The sequence below is a fragment of the Hippoglossus stenolepis genome, chromosome 15, assembly GCF_022539355.2.
Source record: "Hippoglossus stenolepis isolate QCI-W04-F060 chromosome 15, HSTE1.2, whole genome shotgun sequence".
Classification (NCBI taxonomy): Eukaryota; Metazoa; Chordata; class Actinopteri; order Pleuronectiformes; family Pleuronectidae; genus Hippoglossus; species Hippoglossus stenolepis.
The window spans coordinates 9536426-9556742 of record NC_061497.1 but is presented as its reverse complement, the minus strand read 5'-3'; the positions used below and the strand labels follow the sequence as shown (position 1 = coordinate 9556742).

Sequence of the window (20317 nt, the reverse complement as noted above, 5' to 3'; positions counted from 1 at the left end):
TCCTGAGTTAATGTTTAATGAGTGCTCCATATTCAGGCAGGTTCATACAAAATCTGGAAATGGCTTTGTCGTGTTACTTGTGAGGTGTGTGTGTGTGTGTGTGGTGGGAGGCCTGTACATTTGTACTTCCTAGAAGTCGGTGTGTGTGTGTGCATGTGTTAAACCGGTGTTTACATGAGTATGCGGCGTCCCAGACAAGTGCATCCATTAATGTATTCCTGCTCTGAGTGCACGAGCGCAGATTTACAAACAGACATTGTGTCCTCACACACCACTGCTCTCCATGAGGTCCCTGTGCCTGTGTCACCTCTCTGCTCGCTCTACCTGTGTGTGTGTGTGTGTGTGTGTGTGTGTGTGTGTGTGTGTGTGTGCAGCCTCCAGACACTAACTTCATATTTACTGATGAGAAACAATGCTAAAGTCTCCATTTGTTTACAATGTTTCTGCATATTATCCCCAGAGCTTTGAATTCAAATCTGCTTTTATCGACTGTTCAGAATGTGGCAAATTATCAGATATTCAAATATCAAACATCAGAAATTTATTTAATGTTGTATTTATTTAATGTATGATGCAATTATTGCTGATAATTCCATCAAACTACATGGACAGAAATGAATAGACGATAAAATTAGAAAAGAAATATTGATCCCACCTTTCAAATGTGATGAAGTGATATATAAAATGCATTGATTATCTTTGCTGTGTCACTTTATAAGACATCTGAAGATATTTGAAGACGTCCTTTTGGGCTGAGGAGCAAATATCAGGCCTTTCTCGCAATTTGTTATCAAATTATCAACAGATTAATTAATGCAAACATTATAAGATGCGACCCTAGTTATGCTGTAGTCTGCTAAACCAAAGGTGGAGGGAGATAACGCTGCTCAATTCATCATCATCATCAAACTCGAGTCAAAATTATCAGCTGCGATCAGTGACTGTAACTTACTTATCTCACAAATTGATCACCTCGGCTGTAATTTTCCACGTGTTCCCAATTAACCCCTGTGTGCGCGTGTATATGGTTTGTCTATTACTGGGTCTCTGTTGAGCCACCTGACTCCCAGCAGGGACCCCAGGGGCGGAAGATTGATCTGTAACATAGCCTGTAAGTGACCTCGCCACCCGGTGACATCCATTAGGTTCCATGTTCACATTAAGGCCTGATAACTCAGCAGGCCCACACTGCCGGGTTAAACGCAGGTTGAATCCACCTTATATTTTAACAATATGGGGCTGGACTGTTTTAGAGAACAGACACCGAGCAGCATCCACTGATCCAAACAGCTCTGTATGTTATAGAGTGTGAGAGAATGGAATAAGATGTGATTGAATTAGAAAAACTAGAATGAGAGTAGAACCCATACCTCCGCCAAGGCCCAACTATCCCCTCATGAAACCTAGATCCTGATTTTTATTTGAATCTGCACCAAATTGCACACACTCATAAATATCAGTCCCCTAAACATGCCTGAGTTTTTTTTTTTTATCAAGAGCGAGCGATTATTCTCTGACAAATCATGGAAAATGTTTTTAAAAAATGCCCTCTCTCATAATGATCAAGAAAGTGATAAAAGAAAAAATCCTGGATCTGCCCCCTGATCCGAATCGACACCGAAATTAAACGGGTTCTTCCTTCACCCATACCGCATCCTTCATCCAAGTTTTGTGTTTAACCGTCCAGTGGTTTTTGCGTAATCCTGCTAAATAACAAACGGACTGGGAAGGAAACACAAACTCCTTGGCAGAGGTAATGAGAGGAAATTGAGTTTTAAAAAAAATATTGATGAGAAAGTCTCAGATACTATAACTTTCCCTCTTGTGCCACTGCTCCTCAGCTCTGGCTTCAACGGCCTCGTGTATCAAATGACCAAGAATGAATAAAGAGCAAACTGTGTGGCAGGTGTATTAGATGGAGCATGGTTGGGCATCTTCTGCGGACCACCATGTGGCTGCAGCCATCTGCTGGTCCAGTCTCTATTCATCAGAGCCACTCATTAGCTTTCTGCTGGTTAGACTGACGGCCTCGATCTGCGAGCTGAACCCGCTCTGTGTCCTGCACTGTTGTTTTCATGCCCGTCCACAAACCCCACCGTCCCTCTGTCTGCGCTCCAGCTCTCCTCCTTCAGATCACCACTCAGACTAGCTGGCCTCCATTGTCTCGTAAGGGGCACACAAACACACACACACACACACACACGCACACATGCATGGACACACACAAATACACACAAAGCTTAACTACAGGGATGCTATGGGTAGGGAAGTGAAAGGGAAATAGGTCAGTCTGCCTGTACCCCTCCCCTCTTAAACCCCCCCACTGTCCTGGCTGGACGGGAAAATGGGGCAGGCAAGGGGACACATACACACATACACACACACACACATTAACACATGCATACACACACACACACGTCTCCAGATGGGGAGCATGTGTGTTTGACAAAACGGAACCTGTTGGGGTTCAGAGGGCACGGCTGCATTGTGTTATGTCATGAACTCAACCTTCAGACCAGTATGTGATTGTGCTACTGATCGGAGCCTGCACACAATGACTCCTCTGTGCAAAGCCACAGCTATGAAGTGAAAATGAAGTGGACAATTCAAAGGATTTTGCGCAGTCTTTTCCCTTTTGTATTCTTACTTGGTGGGAAACGAGAGAGGAGAGACACAGGAAGGAAGTGTGGTGGGATTCAGCCCCAGGTCAGCGACGGCACAAAAGCTGCTTTGATTTGAACGCATCATTTCCTCAAATAAAAGTCAATTAAAATGAGAGAATCAAGACATAAACAAAAAGTGCTTTTTATATTGAAACTAATGGAAAGGGGAGCTCAGATTCCGAGCATCTCCAGCAGTCAGACGTTTGTGGCTGAATTCCTTCCACTGCGTTGCCGCGATGGAGCTAACCAATCACAGCCCAGTCTGCAACCAAACATTGTTTTTTAAATTCAAAGAGTTCAGTGATGGTCGAGTGCTTCGCCTTGATGTTTGCAGTGGATTTCAGCAGACAACGTCCCACTTTATCAATACAACACCAGATAAAATCCTAGGCAGAGTTCGTGTTACCACGGAGACAGCTAATGAGAAGCTGAGCAAAATGAGTGCGTGTCTGTGTGTATGTTGTTTGATCAACTGGTAACAAAAAAAAATCCAGGGTGTTTTCCTGTCCTTTCTACCTCTTATGACCCTGAACGGGAACAAGCCAGTGAGGGGGAAAAAATCCTACAATCAATGCTTCCCATTAATTTCCACTGAAACTTCTCCAGCTGCGGTTCTTCAGCTCAGCACAAGAAATTGTGACATGCAAGACAGCCACCCACCCACTCACTTACATGCAGAGGGCTTTCGGTCACAAAATCAATTTTAATTTTCACATCTTCATTAGTCCTGTCCAGACGTTCCTTTAATGGACAAATATGGGGGCGGAAAAAAGAGGTAAAAAGAGATTTTGATCAGTGACCGTTAGAGTAACTCGATGAGACGTTTAACTGAAGAGTTGGAGATTAACATCAATAGTGTTTCCCTCTGGACTGTGTGTGTGTGTGTGTGTGTGTGTGTCGTGTGTGTATAACCGCATGCATCCACTGTGTGTCCACATTCACAGCATGTGTCCACGTGCATGGCTGCGTGTCTTCTGTGCATCCATGCGAGAGTGTGACAACAATATTTAGATTAGGTTCTCTTTTCGCAGAGGTGCTGTTTGTTTCAAAGAGAGAGAAAGCTGCAGATAGGTGAGTGTGCTGATTGGCTCTAAGGGTGATGAGGTCACTGTGTTGATTAGCGTGGAGTTCGGGGTTAAGGGTGAAAGCAATCACGCCGCAAAGCGCTCGCCGCGTTTCCCTCTGCTGTCGCGGGAGGGGAAGCAAACGCTGAGTTCGGTGAGCAGCTCATCGTGTTCGGCATCTGATCCTCACACTCACTGCTCATCATCTGACCTATATACCCCTAATTACACATGAGCAGCCTCATGATGGCACACACAGCAACATCCCATACATAGAAACCATGAAAACACAGAGGAGTGGCACAACAAAAGTGCATCAGCTACGTCTGTTTGGGAATAATGGGACGTCATACAAACACTGGAGAAACAGCAAAGTTAGAATTGAAAAATCCTCGATGACTATTTTTAAAATGTCATTTGACAACAATTTGTAACAGAAAATCTTACACAAGAAACTGGCTGGTGTGTGTGTGTGTGTGTGTGCAATATGTGCAATTTCCCTGTATTTAGTTCAAATACAGTAGAAAAGGTGTGTGAAATAAATAAGAGACTAATCTATGCAGTTCTTTAATGCTGCAGCTTTCTGCCAGCATGATAACTGAAAACAAAGAATAATACAAAGTATGGTAACATAACAATATTACAGTGACCGCTGAAAATTATCCGAAATGACTGAAAATAACGAGCTAGCACAATCTTGATGCATGTGCAAGTGTGACACTGTCTGTGTTTTGCATACATACAATATAAAACGCCATCTGCCAGGACCTGAGGCCGTTCTTGCCCTACTAGCCTCCTTGCCTCTCTTGCTTTGGTTCCTTTTCCTCCTCTACCCCTCATGCCTCTCCCCAACATTGTTATTGTCAGCATTTTTAATGCAAAACATATAGTTTTTGCACTCGATATGTAATCACATAATAAAAAAACACTCAGCAACAACCAACAAAACACACTGCAAATGTCTCTGTCTCTCTCTCGCACCCACACACTCACACACACACACAAATGAGGTTAATGAAGATGAATGTGAGGGCACAGTCCTATTGACATCCTGTGTTTCTAATTGTGGCCCTGTTCTTCAAGGACACACGGTGCTAAGACAAGCAGGGAGAGGACAGAAATAGATCTGATGAGGAGAAACTGCAGAATAGCGGTGCGACTCGGAGGAGAGTCTGTCTAATGTGGTGTCAATCACAATTAAAGGTGGGATTTGACAGGGGGGGGAAACTGTATGTGATGAGATGGAGATGCAAAAGTTGTGGTAGCAGAGAGGGAGGGAAGGAAACGTCTGAGAAAAAAAAGGAAGGAGGGAGGATGGAGTAGAGCGAGGGAGGAGATGTGTGCAAGAAGGAAGGAGGAGGAGGAGGAGGAGGAGGAGGAGAGGGACCGGATCAGTGATCCAGAACAGTGAGCAGACAGAAGACACGAGTTAAGAGTTCGGTCAAACATAGAGCACACACACACACACACACACACACACACACAGTATACGCACGGACAGAAGATAAAGACATACCCAAATTCAGCTGTATGAAACACTGGCCACCCACAGATTATTTCTTGAGACGTCTTACCTGGGACGATGGACACGGTGTCTCTCTCCCAGGACACGACGCTGACATACTCCTGCACGGCAACGGGGATGAGGCACTTAAACACGGCTACGTTGCTCCGCATCGAGCGCTGGTCCGCCACTCGCACGGTGTAGGGCTCCCTGAAAACTACACACACACAAAGAATATTAAGATAGGCGATACATCAGGCAAAAAAAATATGGTGTCTTAAATACTGGTTTAAAAGCTTTTAGCCATAAACAGTCAAATCTTGATTTCTTTTAAATGATAAAAGTAGTAATAATTTGAAAAAAATATGTATTATCTAGGCAAAGTATCTTCCATCATATAAGCAGAAGATGTGTTGACAGCGGATGGACATCATGGTGATCTCATCACAATGTTGGACAATAATGCATTTGGACAATAATCCGCTCGTGTTTACATCATCAAAAACAACACATTAACACTCCAGAGCCAAACACCCTTTCATCGGCTACCACGGCTCTCCACGTGTATTCATGTGAAATTACAGGCCCACTCTTGTGTATTGTTTGAACTCTTCTAATCCTGCCTCTGCCCTCACCATAAATGGTTGAAGCTGCCGTTAAGCAGGATAATCACGGAAATTATTCTATAGCTCTGGCGTGGCATCTTCTTAAAACACCGATCCAGCTGTGTTTTTGCGGCGGAACTTCGCAAAGCAGACGACGGAGTCAGCAGCACATTCGAGGCAGAGCAGAGGGTTGTTGCTTCTTCGGTTTGTGCAGGTTCATGCAATATTTTACACTCTGTTGAATGAGCAGGGACTCATTAGCAAAATCACATGAAAGCTAGGACGTATCCGAAGGTTGCTAAGAAACTGGTTTGGAATCCCTTCCCTGGTAACAGACACGATGACAGCATGCATACATTCCTGCTGCAGGAGGGACACACACATGCATGCGCGGAAATTTACATCCTCTTTGACTAGATGAATAGAATTTCTACAAAATGATCTGTTGAGTTATATCTGATGAGCCATCACTGGTGTTGATGTTGTTGTTTTCCGTGAAGCAATGAAGCTGATTCACTTGAGACCCCTGCCAATCATTGCTCCCCATCATAACTAAAAAGTGCACGTCCTGTCTGTGCAACCTGTACGCGAGAGCTGCCGAGGCCCATCAGAGGCCGCCGGCTGCAGGATGTTTGGTTCACGCTAATCCCTCGTCTCCCGAGGCCGGGCTTTTGGGTCATGTGGGAATGAAGGCAGCAACCGGCTGGCATGCAGCTCAGGGTCCTGGCTCAAATCCTCAACTTGGCGCTAGTATTAGTATTAGAATGAATATGAGTATTAGTTCAAGTCGGTGTTGGGAGGCAGAATATGAAAACAGATGTTGATGGCAGGAGGGAAGGGGGGGGAGGAGGGACCGACTGGCCTGAATGGACGATGGGGAGGAGGAGGAGGAATAGAAGGGGGGGGCAGGACAATAGATGCAGTGCAACTCTGGGCCAGATGTAGCTTTGTTCCAGCTGTGGTTTGATGTAACTGCTCTTTGGGAACATTTTCCCTTTCTACTTTCGTGCCATCAGAAGAGCTGAAGGAACTCAAACCCACAGAAGTACTGTTTTACTTTAGACGAGGTCTCGCTTATTAAAGCGTCCCTCGCACGGTCTAAAGCACCAATTAGGTTTGTTAATGAGAGATAATTAAAGAAGTGTGCTGTGGCTATATTTAGACTGGCACAGGAGGACAGTTGGAAGAACAAGGGAGCAGGGAGAAGAAGGGGGACAGAGGAGAGGAAGCGACGGCAACAGAAGCAGCTTCTGGTCGAAACTTTGAAAGAATTGACCACCTATAACATCTACGATTATTTATCGAATTTAATCTTTATTCTAATAGTTTCTAAAAAATAAGTTGTTTCTCAGGTGACTAACCAAATAAATTCATTTTATTTCCAAAAAGAGGCTTGAGATGATTTAAGTACAGTATTAGTGAAGTCAAAGGTCGCTTATCTTAATCTCCTCATTGTAAGGTGGTCAATTACTTTTCACACCTTGCAAACCTTTAAAACACATTTCTTGGAAAATATCCGAGAGGCTGCAAAGTTTCCTGTTGTCTCCTGTTTTTCATCTGACCTTTTGAAAACTTAGGGACTGTCGATGAGGACGAGCTGGTAAAATGATACAACCCTTTGCCATAATTCTCGTCCTCATCTGATCTGCTACTTAGCTCTGAGTCCTGCGGTTGTTGTGTTTTAGATTTCATCCTACCAGATGGTGCCACGCTGTATAGACGAGGCTGGGGGGCTGTCAGTGTAAAGTGCAGTGGTTCAACCGCAGCTCAGTCGAAAAGGTGTGAGCGAGGGCCGAGGCCTGGTGTAGTATGTGATGCAGATGTTCCCTCTGTAGACTGTGTTCTAGGTCAATCTGTGTTCAGGTTGACATGGGCTATTTTAGGGCAGGTGCTTCTGTGTGTGTGGGTCGGGCTTTCTGCAGTTGTCAATCTCATCTGATCTACTTTATGCTTAACAACTGTCTCTTTTCCCTCATCGTGCTGTGATGGTTGAGTCTTTCTTTGCTCTAAAAGGTCCATTCCGTCCAAGACTCACCAGCTTTGATGCGTATGTTGGGGCTCCGGATCTTGCCGGCCTGGTTTTCGGCAGTGCAGAAGTAGTCATTGTCGTGGATGTAGCTGTTGTAGGCCGAGGGCGAGAAGGGGTACAGTTGCAGGGTGCCGTTGGCGTGCACGTGGCGGATGTGCGGCACGTCGTAGATGTCATCGCCGGTGGCCAGGTACCAGCGCAGTATGGCACTGGGGGTGCCCCCTGCTGGACAGGGCAGGGACACCCCCACCGAGCTGGAGTAGGTTACCCTCTGCAGGGAGGCGTTCACAAAGTACAGCCTGGTAGAGCCCACATCCTCACTGTGTACTGCGGGGGCAAAACACACAACACAACATCACTTAGCGGAGCTGAGGTGGAGGTGAGAGGCCAGAAAGGAGCACCTGTTATGTGCTGCAACACACAGAGGTGTAATAATAAGCTAACAGGGTTAGTCCGCCATTGATTCGAGGCTATCGACATTAAAGGACAAACGATGGACTAAATGGAAATGTCCTTCAAATGTGTTGCAAAATAATCATAACAAATGTATGTCAAATGTCCAGCTGCAAACATCAGTCATGTGATGCAGAAAGCCAGGGATTTGGGCTAAAGCCTGTGGTGGTTTAGGTGGATCGGGGGGGAGGAGCCTGTTACCTCTGTACAGTGTGTGCACACATACACAAACAAAGACAGAGAGAGAGAGAAGAGAGGGAACGCGCTGATAGGTTATGTGATTGGAATTTCTATGCCAGACGCAGAGATTTAAGTCTATTTAATCTCCTTACATATTTAACACACACACACATGCATGGTCCTCTCACTCACACACACACACACACACACACACACACACACACACACACACACACACACACACACACACACACACACACACACACACACACACACACACACACACACACACACACACACACACACACACACACACACACACACACACACACACACACACACACACACACGTACAGGAATGTTCTTCAGATTAAACACATACAGCTGCGGCAGAGAAGAGAGGGTGAGGAGAGGAAAAGAGGAAGAGGTGCTCTCAAATTTGGAGTCATTACAGGAAAAGATTAGAAGAGGAATACGGTGGTGGGACACTGCTGACGGACAGATGAGGACAAGAACTTTGATATTGACTTATGCCATCTAACACACCTCACTACATGGTCACCCTGATAATAAACTGTACTAGTATTTATAATAAACAGAATATCTTTAAAACATCATAGAGGAAAGATACTGAAAGAGAGGAATTTTGATTCAAATCAAAAAAATAAATTTGTTGTTGTTGAATGAATCAAACTGACTTTTCTTGTATGTTTTTTTGCCGTTTGCATATCGCTTATTGAATTGTAAGCAAAATGTATATTTAATGCAAATTTCTGTCAAAGGTAAAATATGGAAGTTTTGAAATATATGATTGGATTTTAGTTCTATTCAATAACATCAGATTTAATCATTTTATGTCAAATTTTTTCTCACTGATATAACGTTCATTTTATTTATTTATTTTTTGTGTGAAATGAGAAGATTTTTTGAAAAACAATACATTAAAAGATTAGCACAGAATCTTGCCAAAATATCATTATCAAATAGAAACAAAAATGTATTCCACATACTGAATTAATACAGAAGGCCTATGTATTTATAAAATAAACACTAATGCTACATTTAATGATTATTTTCCTTGTTGATTAATTGATAAATCTGTAAATCAGATTATTATGTATTCTTTTTGTCTATAAAAAAGGCCTCTCACAGGTGCGACCATCAAATTGCTTGTGTATTTCTGACTAATGATCCAAAACTGAAAGAATTTCATGACAATATTGGTTTAATTCTCACACCTGAAAAGCACAACTGGGGAACATTTGGCATGTGTGCTTGAAAATTTAAATAAACACTGACCAGGTGTCCATCATTTTTCTGTTACTGTTCCATAAGTAATATCAGTTGTGAATAAACACATGTTTAAATAGAAAATGTTTTGACTCCTATTTGGTCCAGATCATCTGTTGTTTATCAGACTTTTCTGAAACTTTGGTTCTTTAGTTAACAAGCAACACTTTCACTTTTCACAGCACAGGCTAATTGTTAAGCTCACTTTAAATAGCATCACTGCTGGTAACACACAGCACAGCAATCACAGCCACTGCCGACACTTAAAGAATTGTCCTCATGTTTTCTGATGCTGATGCACAAACATCTGCAACGCCCGCAGATACAGTACAAGTTTCAATACCACTAACTTTATTTGTCTGATGGTGATTGTGTCGCACCGGGATCATGAACACATAGTGATGAATTCATGCTGTAAAGTGATAATGGAGAAAGATCACTGTTAGGTTTTCACATGTGCACACAACACAATGACCAGAATAGCTGTGGTACTGAAACCAAACACAAGAAAAACTAAGTATTGCATCTGATCATCCCGTGCATTTCTCTCATCGGCACCACCAAAACATTAAGACTTCGTTCAGGCCGTCTCTTTAATGAAGTGTGGCTTTAAGCTGGTGACTGTTACACACTGTTACATACAAACATTATAAAATAGAGCCTGGCAAAATCAATCATCATCACCATCAACAGGGTCAGTGTGCTGGCACCGGGCTCAGTGCAGCAGATCGAAGAAAGACACAAACCATCTCCTCCGTCCACTGTGGTTTGCCAACAATCCCATGGTTCCTCTCAAAGAAGTGGTGCTGTCCCTAGACTAAAGATTGATAAAGCTGCGCAGCACCGTTACAGATGGTATATGAAAATGTGTCTGGCAGTCCAGTGGTGGGCTGCAAAAACCAGGTCAGACTCCCTCCCCTCTGCAGATTACTGATAATGGCCCCTGAGCATAAAGCCCATATTAAAGATTGCAATATCTATAATCTCCCAATGGGGGGACAGGACTAAAGTGGAGGAGAGAGGGGGTCACCCTGAGAGCTCAGGGGGGCTGGGCAGCAGGAAAACCTCTCATACAGTAGATTATATGGCCTGGGGGCCCGGGCACTGGGGGGCTCTGCAGCACTGGGACTGATGGAGTGGGAAGTGGAATAGAAAAGGGATCAGAACAAACTCCCACCAATCAGAGCCTGTCAAAACCAGACGAGGCACACACACGCACTCACCCAACAGACACACACAACCCCACAGAACACACACACTCCAAAAGCCGCTCTCAGGGCTCAGTCACACCAGGAAGAGACAGAGTGGGTTGCCATGGTGGCGCTGGCACTTGAAAGCTGAGACTGAATAAAAAAAAAACAATGGAGCAATTTAACCTAACAACAGTGACCCACTGAACAATCTAAATTTAGAAACTTTAAGTAACCATGCCCCCAATTGTGTCACAGTGTCTCGAATATTTCCAAGAAGTTATAAAAGCAGCTGAGGGGAGTGAATAGGTTTAAATGGCCCAAAGATGAGAGAAAGAAACAATAAAAGAACAAGTAGGCTGCCTTCTAAGTGTGTACACATTGTGGAGAGAAGTGTGTTTACATGAGTGACCTGCCAGTCAGTGGCAGGATGACAAGATGCTGTTGGGATTCAGTGTAGCCAGGCTCAGGGTCACTGGTGCAGAACTCAACTGGCACAGTCATGTCAGACTGGCACAGGTTTGACTCCCATTTAAAACCAGCAGATGAAACATTACACGACACCTGTGCTGACCAGTGCAGACAGAAAACAAAATGCCAAATGTATCAAGAGTGGTGTGAAGACGGCTTGGTAAGTGTATCGATCTCATGGCTGAATCCAAAAAGAAAAGTATCAAAATGTCAGTCTAAGGGTTGAATTGAAGTTAATGCACTCAACCTTAAGTTGAAGATGTTAAACTTTTATCTTTTGTCGATAAGAAGAACAATATGTTTTTACCACAGTTTTGACAGATGTTGTACATCTGTACAGCATCCGGTCAAACCAGCAAGCTCCCACACAGATAGAAGAATAGATCATCAACATATTGTAGATACACTAAATTAACAAAATATAATGCAGAATTTGAACACTGAAAATTTAATTCCTCCTCCTACATTCCTACTTTATTTTAGGGCTACAGCTGAAATGATCACCTCTGCCTAGGAGGTTGTGTTTGCACCCCGGTCCATTTGTTCGTTGGTTTGTTTGTCAGCAAAATTTCTAAAGAAACAACTGAACTTATTTCCACGAAACTTGGTGGAAGGATGTGGTATGGGTCAGATGCAGGCATTTTTCAACTTTTCACCATTTGGCAATAATTCATGGATATTGGTGAAATAAATCTGGCCTTTCTAGGGGGCTGATATTAATAAGCCTGTGAACATTGTCGCAGCTTGATTGACTTTAGGGAAACTGTGCGACTTTGTGCACGTATGCAATCTACTGAGTGCAATTCTACTTTTACTATTGATTAATCCTTCAGTTTGCTTCACACATCTGGAATTGTCCCCTGTCTCCTGTTCATGTTGGTGAGCCCACCTCTCTCAGGGATGCATGTCCACAAACGTCTAACACCAGCAGCGTGTGGACAGTGAGAACCTGACCGGCACTGAAGCTGTGGGGTCCCTGCGTTGCTGCTGCTGCTCAGCTACACCCAGGAGGCGTCATCAGCCTCGTTCAGACACAGCACCAGAGGAGAAAACAGCCCTCGCTGGAAGGTGTCGAACACTGATGGAGTTGCCGGAGCTTAAAGCTTGTGCTGTCAGAGTTGCAGCCACTATTTTATACATCCTGCCAGAGAGCTCTGCATGAATATGTATGTCAGCGAGGCAGAAGTCATAACCTATGCAAGGTTTCATCATGCATAATGCAGCTGATCTACGCCTCTCCAGGATGTGAGTGTGCACAGGAGTGTGTGCACACACACATGCACACACACACACACAATTGACACTCAAAACTGTACTGTGATGAAGAGGTAAACAAACCCCAGAACCCCCAATGTTTCACATATTCTCTGTCACCCGCAGCTTCCTGTGCCTCAGAGAGGCGTAATGCCTCCACATGTTCCTCCTCCTCTCTCACCCATCTCCCTCATTTGATAAAATCATCTTCACTGCATTGCAACTTTATTTGATTTAACGTCGAGTTAAATCATTTTTGTGAGGTAAAGGTCAACAGAGACACGACACACACATCAGCCTCATGATCTGTCCCTCGTCTCCTTCAGCCGACTCTAGCTCCTGTGCTCACCTGCATCCTGTCCTGACATCTCTCTGTCACTATAGGGTAGAAAGTTTTTGATCAGGGGGCACGAGCATTGAATCTGGATGCGTAAAAGCAGCAGAAAAGGAACGTGGGAAGGAGATGCACCAGCAGAAGAAGGGTGTGAATTGAACATTGGTGGGATGCAGGGGTTATGAAGATAGGTGTAAGCTTACAGATAATCCTCAGGGGGTCCGGCATAAGTAGGTGGTTGGGGGAATCCGAAGGGGGGCAAGGTTGTTGGGGTTACATCTAATCAGTAAAGGGGTATCACAGACACCCCAACACCCACCCACCCACCCACTGTCTTTCTGTACACCCCTGTCACCAACAATGTGCCCCCACACACACACCCCCGCCTGCCTATACCTCCCGCCCCACCCCACCCGAGGCCTGTGCTGTGTCAGTAAAAAAAAAGTGTGCTACTTCAGCAGTCTCCTGGGACCTGCTCCCCCCTCACATCAAAGCAGCCAGTTTCTCTCTTAATGTGAATATCAAATCTGTGGATCACAAGTCCCAGCACAGTCTGCATAAACTGCCCCTCCCCCAACCTTTAATTCTGCCTAGTGATGAGGGAGAGAGAGGGAGGGGAGTTACTGCGAGAAGAAGCGATGGAGGGAGGGAGAGATGGAGAGAGAGAGAGAGAGAGAGAGAGAGAGAGAGAGAGAGAGAGAGAGAGAGAGAGATGGAGGTAGGGAGAGAGAGAGGGGAGAGAGAGAGAGAGAGAGAGAGAGAGAGAGAGAGAGAGAGAGAGAGAGAGAGAGAGAGAGAGATCCAACAAAAACAACTACTTGCTTCAGAGATTTGACATTTGCTGAACGCACCCTCCCTTCCCAAAAAAATGTGCAGCTCCAGCATCCAATAAAAATTTGGAGGAGGTCTGGCTCACTTTAGCATCAGGGTGCTGCTACACAGAATTTTTGCAGGAAAAAAAAACAAGAATTAGTTCTTGCTCTCGACTGCTGTTGATTTGCATCTTTTGTTTGCTGTTGTTGTTGCTGTTTCAAATAATTATTCTTCATCAAAATCTCATTGGGATTGATGGTAAATTTAAGGACGAATGGGAGAGCAGGGATGCAGTGACAGAGCTGCAACATCCTATTGGTGAGCTGGGAAGTGCGATGAGCGGCGTCTCCCTGCTGACTGTCTTACACCGGCACACTTTACCCCCCAACAACAATCTGTTAATTTCTGAAAGTGAACTGTAAAATTGCCTTCATATTGACTTTTTTTTGATAGAGAGGATGTAAATCAAGTTGTTTGATCATAATCAAACCGTGATTTGATTTTTATTTTATTTTAAATTTCAACAGCCGCAAACCGTTTAAAATGCATTTTTCAACACTTGTCTCCACATTTCCAAATCACATGAATCAGAATCATGTGCCCGATCCTCTCACAGGACCAAATTACATCCAACGTCACACTGGGTTGTAATAATTTCTGCTCTAACACCTCTTGTAATTGGTGTTTTTGCATTCTTACATGCAAAATTAAATAATAGGTTTGAGGTAAAATAAAAAAAAAAAATAGGAGGCCTGTGCCCTGCCTGAGTAATGACTGGCATCCCTGTGGACCACACAGCTCTGTCATTGAGCGGTGCCTATAGCTCAGGTTGGGGCTTTAATTGTGCAGCATTGCAAAAGGCAGCACATGGGGATTGGAGAGGGGATCTTTGCATATTTATATGTGGGGTGGGGGTGAGTGGGTGGGAGGGGGTGTCGAGCAGAGCGTGCCAGGGTGAGGGGATCACCTTATTGCTTTTACACAGTTGCTGCACAAATATTTATGTTTTATATTTAAGTCTCATTTCATTAAATGCGTTAGATGTAAAAGTTCCAAGCAGGCCCACAGCAGGCCGCTTTATATCGAACTGGATTTTTATGTATTGGTGTAATTAATCCACAGTTACAACAGAAAGCTTCAGTGTGGCTTTGATGTAAAAAAAATAAATTTAGCTAAAAAGACCATATGTCTTGTATTTTTTTTAATAATTTTTTTCAAAGGTAGCACAACAAAATCCTCTTTATTTGCAATTACTGAAAGAAAGCTGAATTTAATATTTTCCTTTAAACGTTTTTTTAAAAGAATTCTGCCTCCGAAAACCTGTGAGTCTCTGACATAATTTAACAACATTTTTCAGACATAATTCAGTGAGAAATTATTTACGTGGTCTGATTGTTTTAGTTCATCGTGTAAATAAATTAAAGAGTGATAACTTCCAGCGGGTCTCCTGCAGAATTTACATCTAAAAGTGTCCAACATTTAACAACAAATCCTTCAGGGGTGTCCCCGTCACCTCCCCTCATCCGCGCGCCCGTCAACACACACACACACACACACTCACACACACGCGCGCGCGATCCGTGGCACAGGCGCGCACACGTCCGCGGGGTCCAGGTGCGCTATTAGTGAGGAACATGCCCGGGCAGGTCTGTAATCTGCACCCACGCCCCTGGAGTTTCTCATTTGGCGAAATAAATTTGCGCATGTTAATAAGATTGCGCAGAGAGGCTCCGGAACCACGTCCTGAATTGTTGCTTAAATCCAACAGCAAAATGCAGCGAGAGCTCAATTAAACACACGAGGCAACACATTCCATTTCTAATTAATATTTAATTTTAAAAAAATGTAAATGTTAGAAAACGCCTGATCTTAAAATGGCAAATAGGCCGAGGTTAATGGCCTGGTATTTTTTTTTTATCTCGTTTGCATTGAGAGCAGCCATATTCCAGATCCTCCATATATCCCAGACTTTTTTCTTTTAATATAAATAAATCTACACCTTGTCGGGGGCCTGTGTTACAATAAGGACAAAAAACAGTCTGTAAACATGGCTCCTGCACACAAAGGCCTCAATGCTCTCATGTGGAGACAGTGTTGAATTTATGTTATTTTCGACGCATGCAGATTTGCCCAGGATTATTATAATGCACTGTAATAGCAGCAGATCAACTTTGCAATAGGGTCAGGGATTTGCTGCATATACTGGACGAGAAAGGGGGGGGGGGAAATGAATCCATTCAAACAAACACGCCATTTTACATTTATAAAACAGAAATGAACAAATGAATTAAACGAGGGGGATAAATGTGGATGCCCTCATTATGGCCTTTATATGGGTGTAGACCTATTTGTGGGGAGTAGAGAGGGGGGTTTGCCTTTTATTTCTAATTTCTAATTTGCAGTAATTTGTCTTTGCAGAATGAGAATCACACGTTATTAAAAACCTCATCCTGAAAAGAGAAATGAGAGCCTCTCTGCGCGCTTGTGCCAAATGGTCCATCAAAACAGCTGCAATTAGCCACAAGGAGAGCATCAAGATGTTTTAAAAAATCCCAAGCATCCGTTTCTAAACTTTACAGGACTGCATCCCATTTGAGTGAATTCGCCCCTGGAATCGATCACCAATTGATATGATTGAAGGCCGGTGCCTGTTTCCATTTGTCTCCCACACTCCCTCTGTACTTGCACCTCATTCTCCCCCATTCAGCCATTTTACATATTCATAACTAGAGTTGGTAATGCGAAAACAATCCGTGCTATCAGCTCCATCACAGGCCGCTGCGTAAAAACCACAAAACACACAGCTAGGGGGAAAAAAGAGAAATACTTCACTTTCACATCTCCACTTCCACATTTCACCGGTTCGGCCACAGCAGGTTTATCATTGCAATTATTTAAAGAATCAATTTCAACCAATTCATCCCCTTCATCTCCTTCACAAGGCGACAAACCCCAAAGCACGAGCCACACACATCATTCAAAGACACGGATTGACGGTCAATAATTTGGATTCGGACTTTTCATTCAACTTAAAAGCTCGGTCGGTCTGCAGGATGAGGAATAGGCATTTATCCGCTCCTCTTACCTTCTTGGAGAGAGTACAGCAGGAGTAAAGTTACAAGCCACATGCCATAAAGAGCAGGTATATTTCTCAGGAATGTTTGGCAATCCTGGCAAGTGTGAGGAGCGGTTCTGTGGCCGGGCGGCGAGTCTCCGTGCTGGACTGGCGACTGTGCTCCCCGGAGGTCTCTCCAGCCCTGCTGCCCCGCTAAGCATGGAGGGGGAATGAGAGGCGCCTCAGCCCCGCCCATGTCCCCTCCTCTCCGCCGCTCTCCGCTCCGCTCCGCTCAAGACCACCGTGCACACAGATCCATCCTCCCCGCTACAGCCGTCAAACACATGCGGGAACCGCGGGTCACAGCCCCCCCAAAAAAAATCGGGGCGTCGTTATGAGCCGAGCAGTGGATGTTGGTCCAGTTGCGTCCAAATGGCCAGGTTGCGCAGACAGATGTGTTTGGCACCTTGGAGAGCGCGCACCCACCTGTGCGCCCCTGATGACCGCGGCTCTTTGCGCAGTGTGGATCTGACAGAAGCCGCACAGACAGTCACAAAAAGGCGCTTTGAGCTTCTCCTCTGAGCGCTCGGACCTTTATCACAGGGACGCGGAGCTACAGCAAAGAGTAGAAAGCTGGTTTTTCTCTTTGTCTCTCGGAGCCACGAATCGCGCGTAGACGTTTGCGCACAGAAATGCACTGCAGATAGAGAGGAGGAGAGAGTAGCGGGGTGTGGGGCATGACACCTCCGCGCAGACAGCAGGTGAAACAGAGAGAAAAACACCGCAGGTGAATGAAACAATTACTAGAGATGGCTGAATTCTTAAACGACAGGGAACAACTTTTCACGCTGCTGTAGTTCCCTGTCCCGCAGTGCTCTTTGTTGCGCCTGATGTTGGAAAAGCTCCGCTGCATGAGCATAAATTAAAACGGCGGAGGAGTTGCAGGGCACTCCCAGTTCATGGAATATTTAGAGTCGCTGTGGAGGACAGTTGTGGAGATGAAATGTGATCCTCATCTGCATAAGCGGTTAGAGAAACAAAGCCACGTCGATGTGATGTAATTGTTTAAGGACGTTTAAGTTTAATTTAGTAGAATTTTGTGCAAAGAATTGGAATAAATTCACTTTAGAGAGAAAATACTTTGGAATATCGCTGTCACTTCTGTCTCTTCATATTACAATGATGATGATGATTATTAATAAAAAGTATCGACTCTTTATTACGCACTAATTCCACTGGGCCTCAGCCATATTAACACGTTACACAACAGGCCCTGAAAGCTTGTGTTAACTCAGTCAGATGGTTTTCAGAGGCAGATTTTACTCCACACCACAAACAGAAATAATTCCAATAGCACATGAGATGAGTTTGTGACTGGAATGCAACACGAAACTGGGAACATTTTAAGAATTTCCTATATATTGATCCGTTTAGATTCAACCCAACATTAAATAAAATAAGTCCATATAGTAATCATAAGGTTCAAGTGATGCTCGGGGTCAAAGGTCACTCACGGAGTTTGAGGGAGTTTTTCCCAGTGTTCCCTTGTGGTGGAGATGTTGGAGCCTCCATCAAAGCGTCTATTGCTGCACTATAATTTTAAAAAAATGGCCTGAGATAACATATGTTTTGGTGCCATATCATTTAGACTGAACTCAAACTTTGGCAGTCTTTCAACTTCACCAACTTGAAGAAGCTCAGCCGCCCCTCACCTCCTCCTCCTCCTCCTCCTGATGCTGCGCTCTGATCTGACCCGAGGCTCAGCCTCTGTTTCCACATGCAGCTCACTGCTGACATCTGCTGGAAGAACTCACAACAAACATTCCTGCACAATGATTTCGTGCTGTAAGATGTTATAGATGTTGATGTGATTATGTTGTTCAAGTGGTGTATGCGACGTGGTTGTAATATTTTATTGATCACAGCCTACAGAAAACGTCCCTGATGGCAGCTGTGCTTTTGCTCAATAAATGTTGGATTAACTGCAGCAATAATAACACGATTGGCAAATTAATGCTCAAAATGTAATCTGCAGGTTTGATTTGTTATGGAGTTTTAAAAGTCAATCATATATGATGCTATGTTTCATAGAAATTATAAGAGGAGAGACGCCTAGTGAGCAAAGGTGGTGCAACAATATCAAGATAGAGGCTGATCAGAGTGCAGAGAAGTGAATTGAAGCTTGTGCACCACAATGATTGACTAATGCAACACCCCAAACAAGAATTAACAATGTTCAAAATGAATACAATTTTATGATACATATTCTTTTTTTGTGTGTAAATTCCCTTTACTTTTACTTAGAGAAACACAACAATATACAAAATCTAGACGAGAGAAATGTGATGTTAAAAATGAAAATATGATAATTTACAGATATAGAGAATGGACTAATGTTGGTTGTGCCTTTGACGGGATTAAGATTGTAATCCTTAAAGTTTCAGTCCTGGTAGATTTGACAAAACATGTGGTTGATGTATTAACAGGAAGTGTTATTTATTATTGTCCAAGGATGACAATTTAAAGAGCAGTAAAGAATACCGAGTGTGGGTTTAATGCATCAAATGGCTACTGGCCAAAGACTGTTGACATTTTCATGATATAATAAAATCTTCAGTATTATAAATATAAATGGAAACTCCGTTGTTAGCGTTCCATTTCAATAAACTTGGGAAACTTGCTAGAGACCGATGCACAGGAGAGTAGTGAAAATTGACACAGAGTTGTCTGAGATATCCTGACTTTTAGTCAATGGTAAAATAACCTTCCCAAAATGCATATTACCAGATTATCATAGTAGACCATCCCTAACTGCAAATAAGCATATCATCCAGGCTCCATGTGGTTTGTGATTCAGGCCTTAAAGTGTTTGGCCCCTAAACTGAAGCTAAAACGACCCGGAGGAAACCATCAAAGTGAATAATCTCAAAGCTGAAAAAGTCAAAGATGACTCCATATGCCTGCTTTCACCATCTGAGTTGTACTTCCCATTTTTTTATTTTAAAATAGGACTAGATGGTGAATATACCTTGTACATTTTAAGGTTTTGTGGACAATTTAAGTTACCAACCACCAGTAGATGTTAGCAGGTGTTAGTGGAGAGTGAGGTATGTCACATGGTGTATGTCACATGACTGGAGCAGCGCAGCTCGAGTTGGCTGCCTGAACTAGCTCGCAAGCATCGCTCCATTTGTGCGCCTTAGCGTCATCCAATGTTTTGGCCTTGTAATCAACATACAGGCTGAACCTTAGGGTACGCTGAGGCAAATTTGACTACTTGCTTGTATGGCGGTGCTATGAAAACCATGTGACCCGCTCAGTAGATCAGACATCATTACCTCTATGCCTTTTTAAACTAAACACTTTCCCATCATAGAAGGTGAATATGTTCTACCGCACTAATTAATTCCCT

General features: G+C 43.8%; 1 protein-coding gene across 4 annotated transcripts in view; it reads right to left on the bottom strand.

Annotated features, from left to right (window-relative positions):
• The window catches only part of LOC118122699 (Down syndrome cell adhesion molecule-like protein 1 homolog), a 53975-nt gene extending 36805 nt beyond the window's left edge, over positions 1 to 17170 (bottom strand). For 2 of the 4 annotated variants that reach the window (XM_047343705.1, XM_047343706.1), the window contains exons 1-3: positions 16936 to 17113; positions 7872 to 8192; positions 5302 to 5448 (exon numbers count right to left, since the gene is read on the bottom strand). In XM_047343705.1, coding sequence (XP_047199661.1) covers positions 5302 to 5448; positions 7872 to 8192; positions 16936 to 16978 — 511 coding nt within the window. In that variant the 5' untranslated portion in view covers positions 16979 to 17113. Of the gene's footprint in view, positions 1 to 5301; positions 5449 to 7871; positions 8193 to 16935 lie in introns of all 4 variants that reach the window. The other 2 variants (XM_035179586.2, XM_047343704.1) reach the window with 2 other exon arrangements.
• Between the last annotated feature and the right edge of the window lie 3147 nt (positions 17171 to 20317).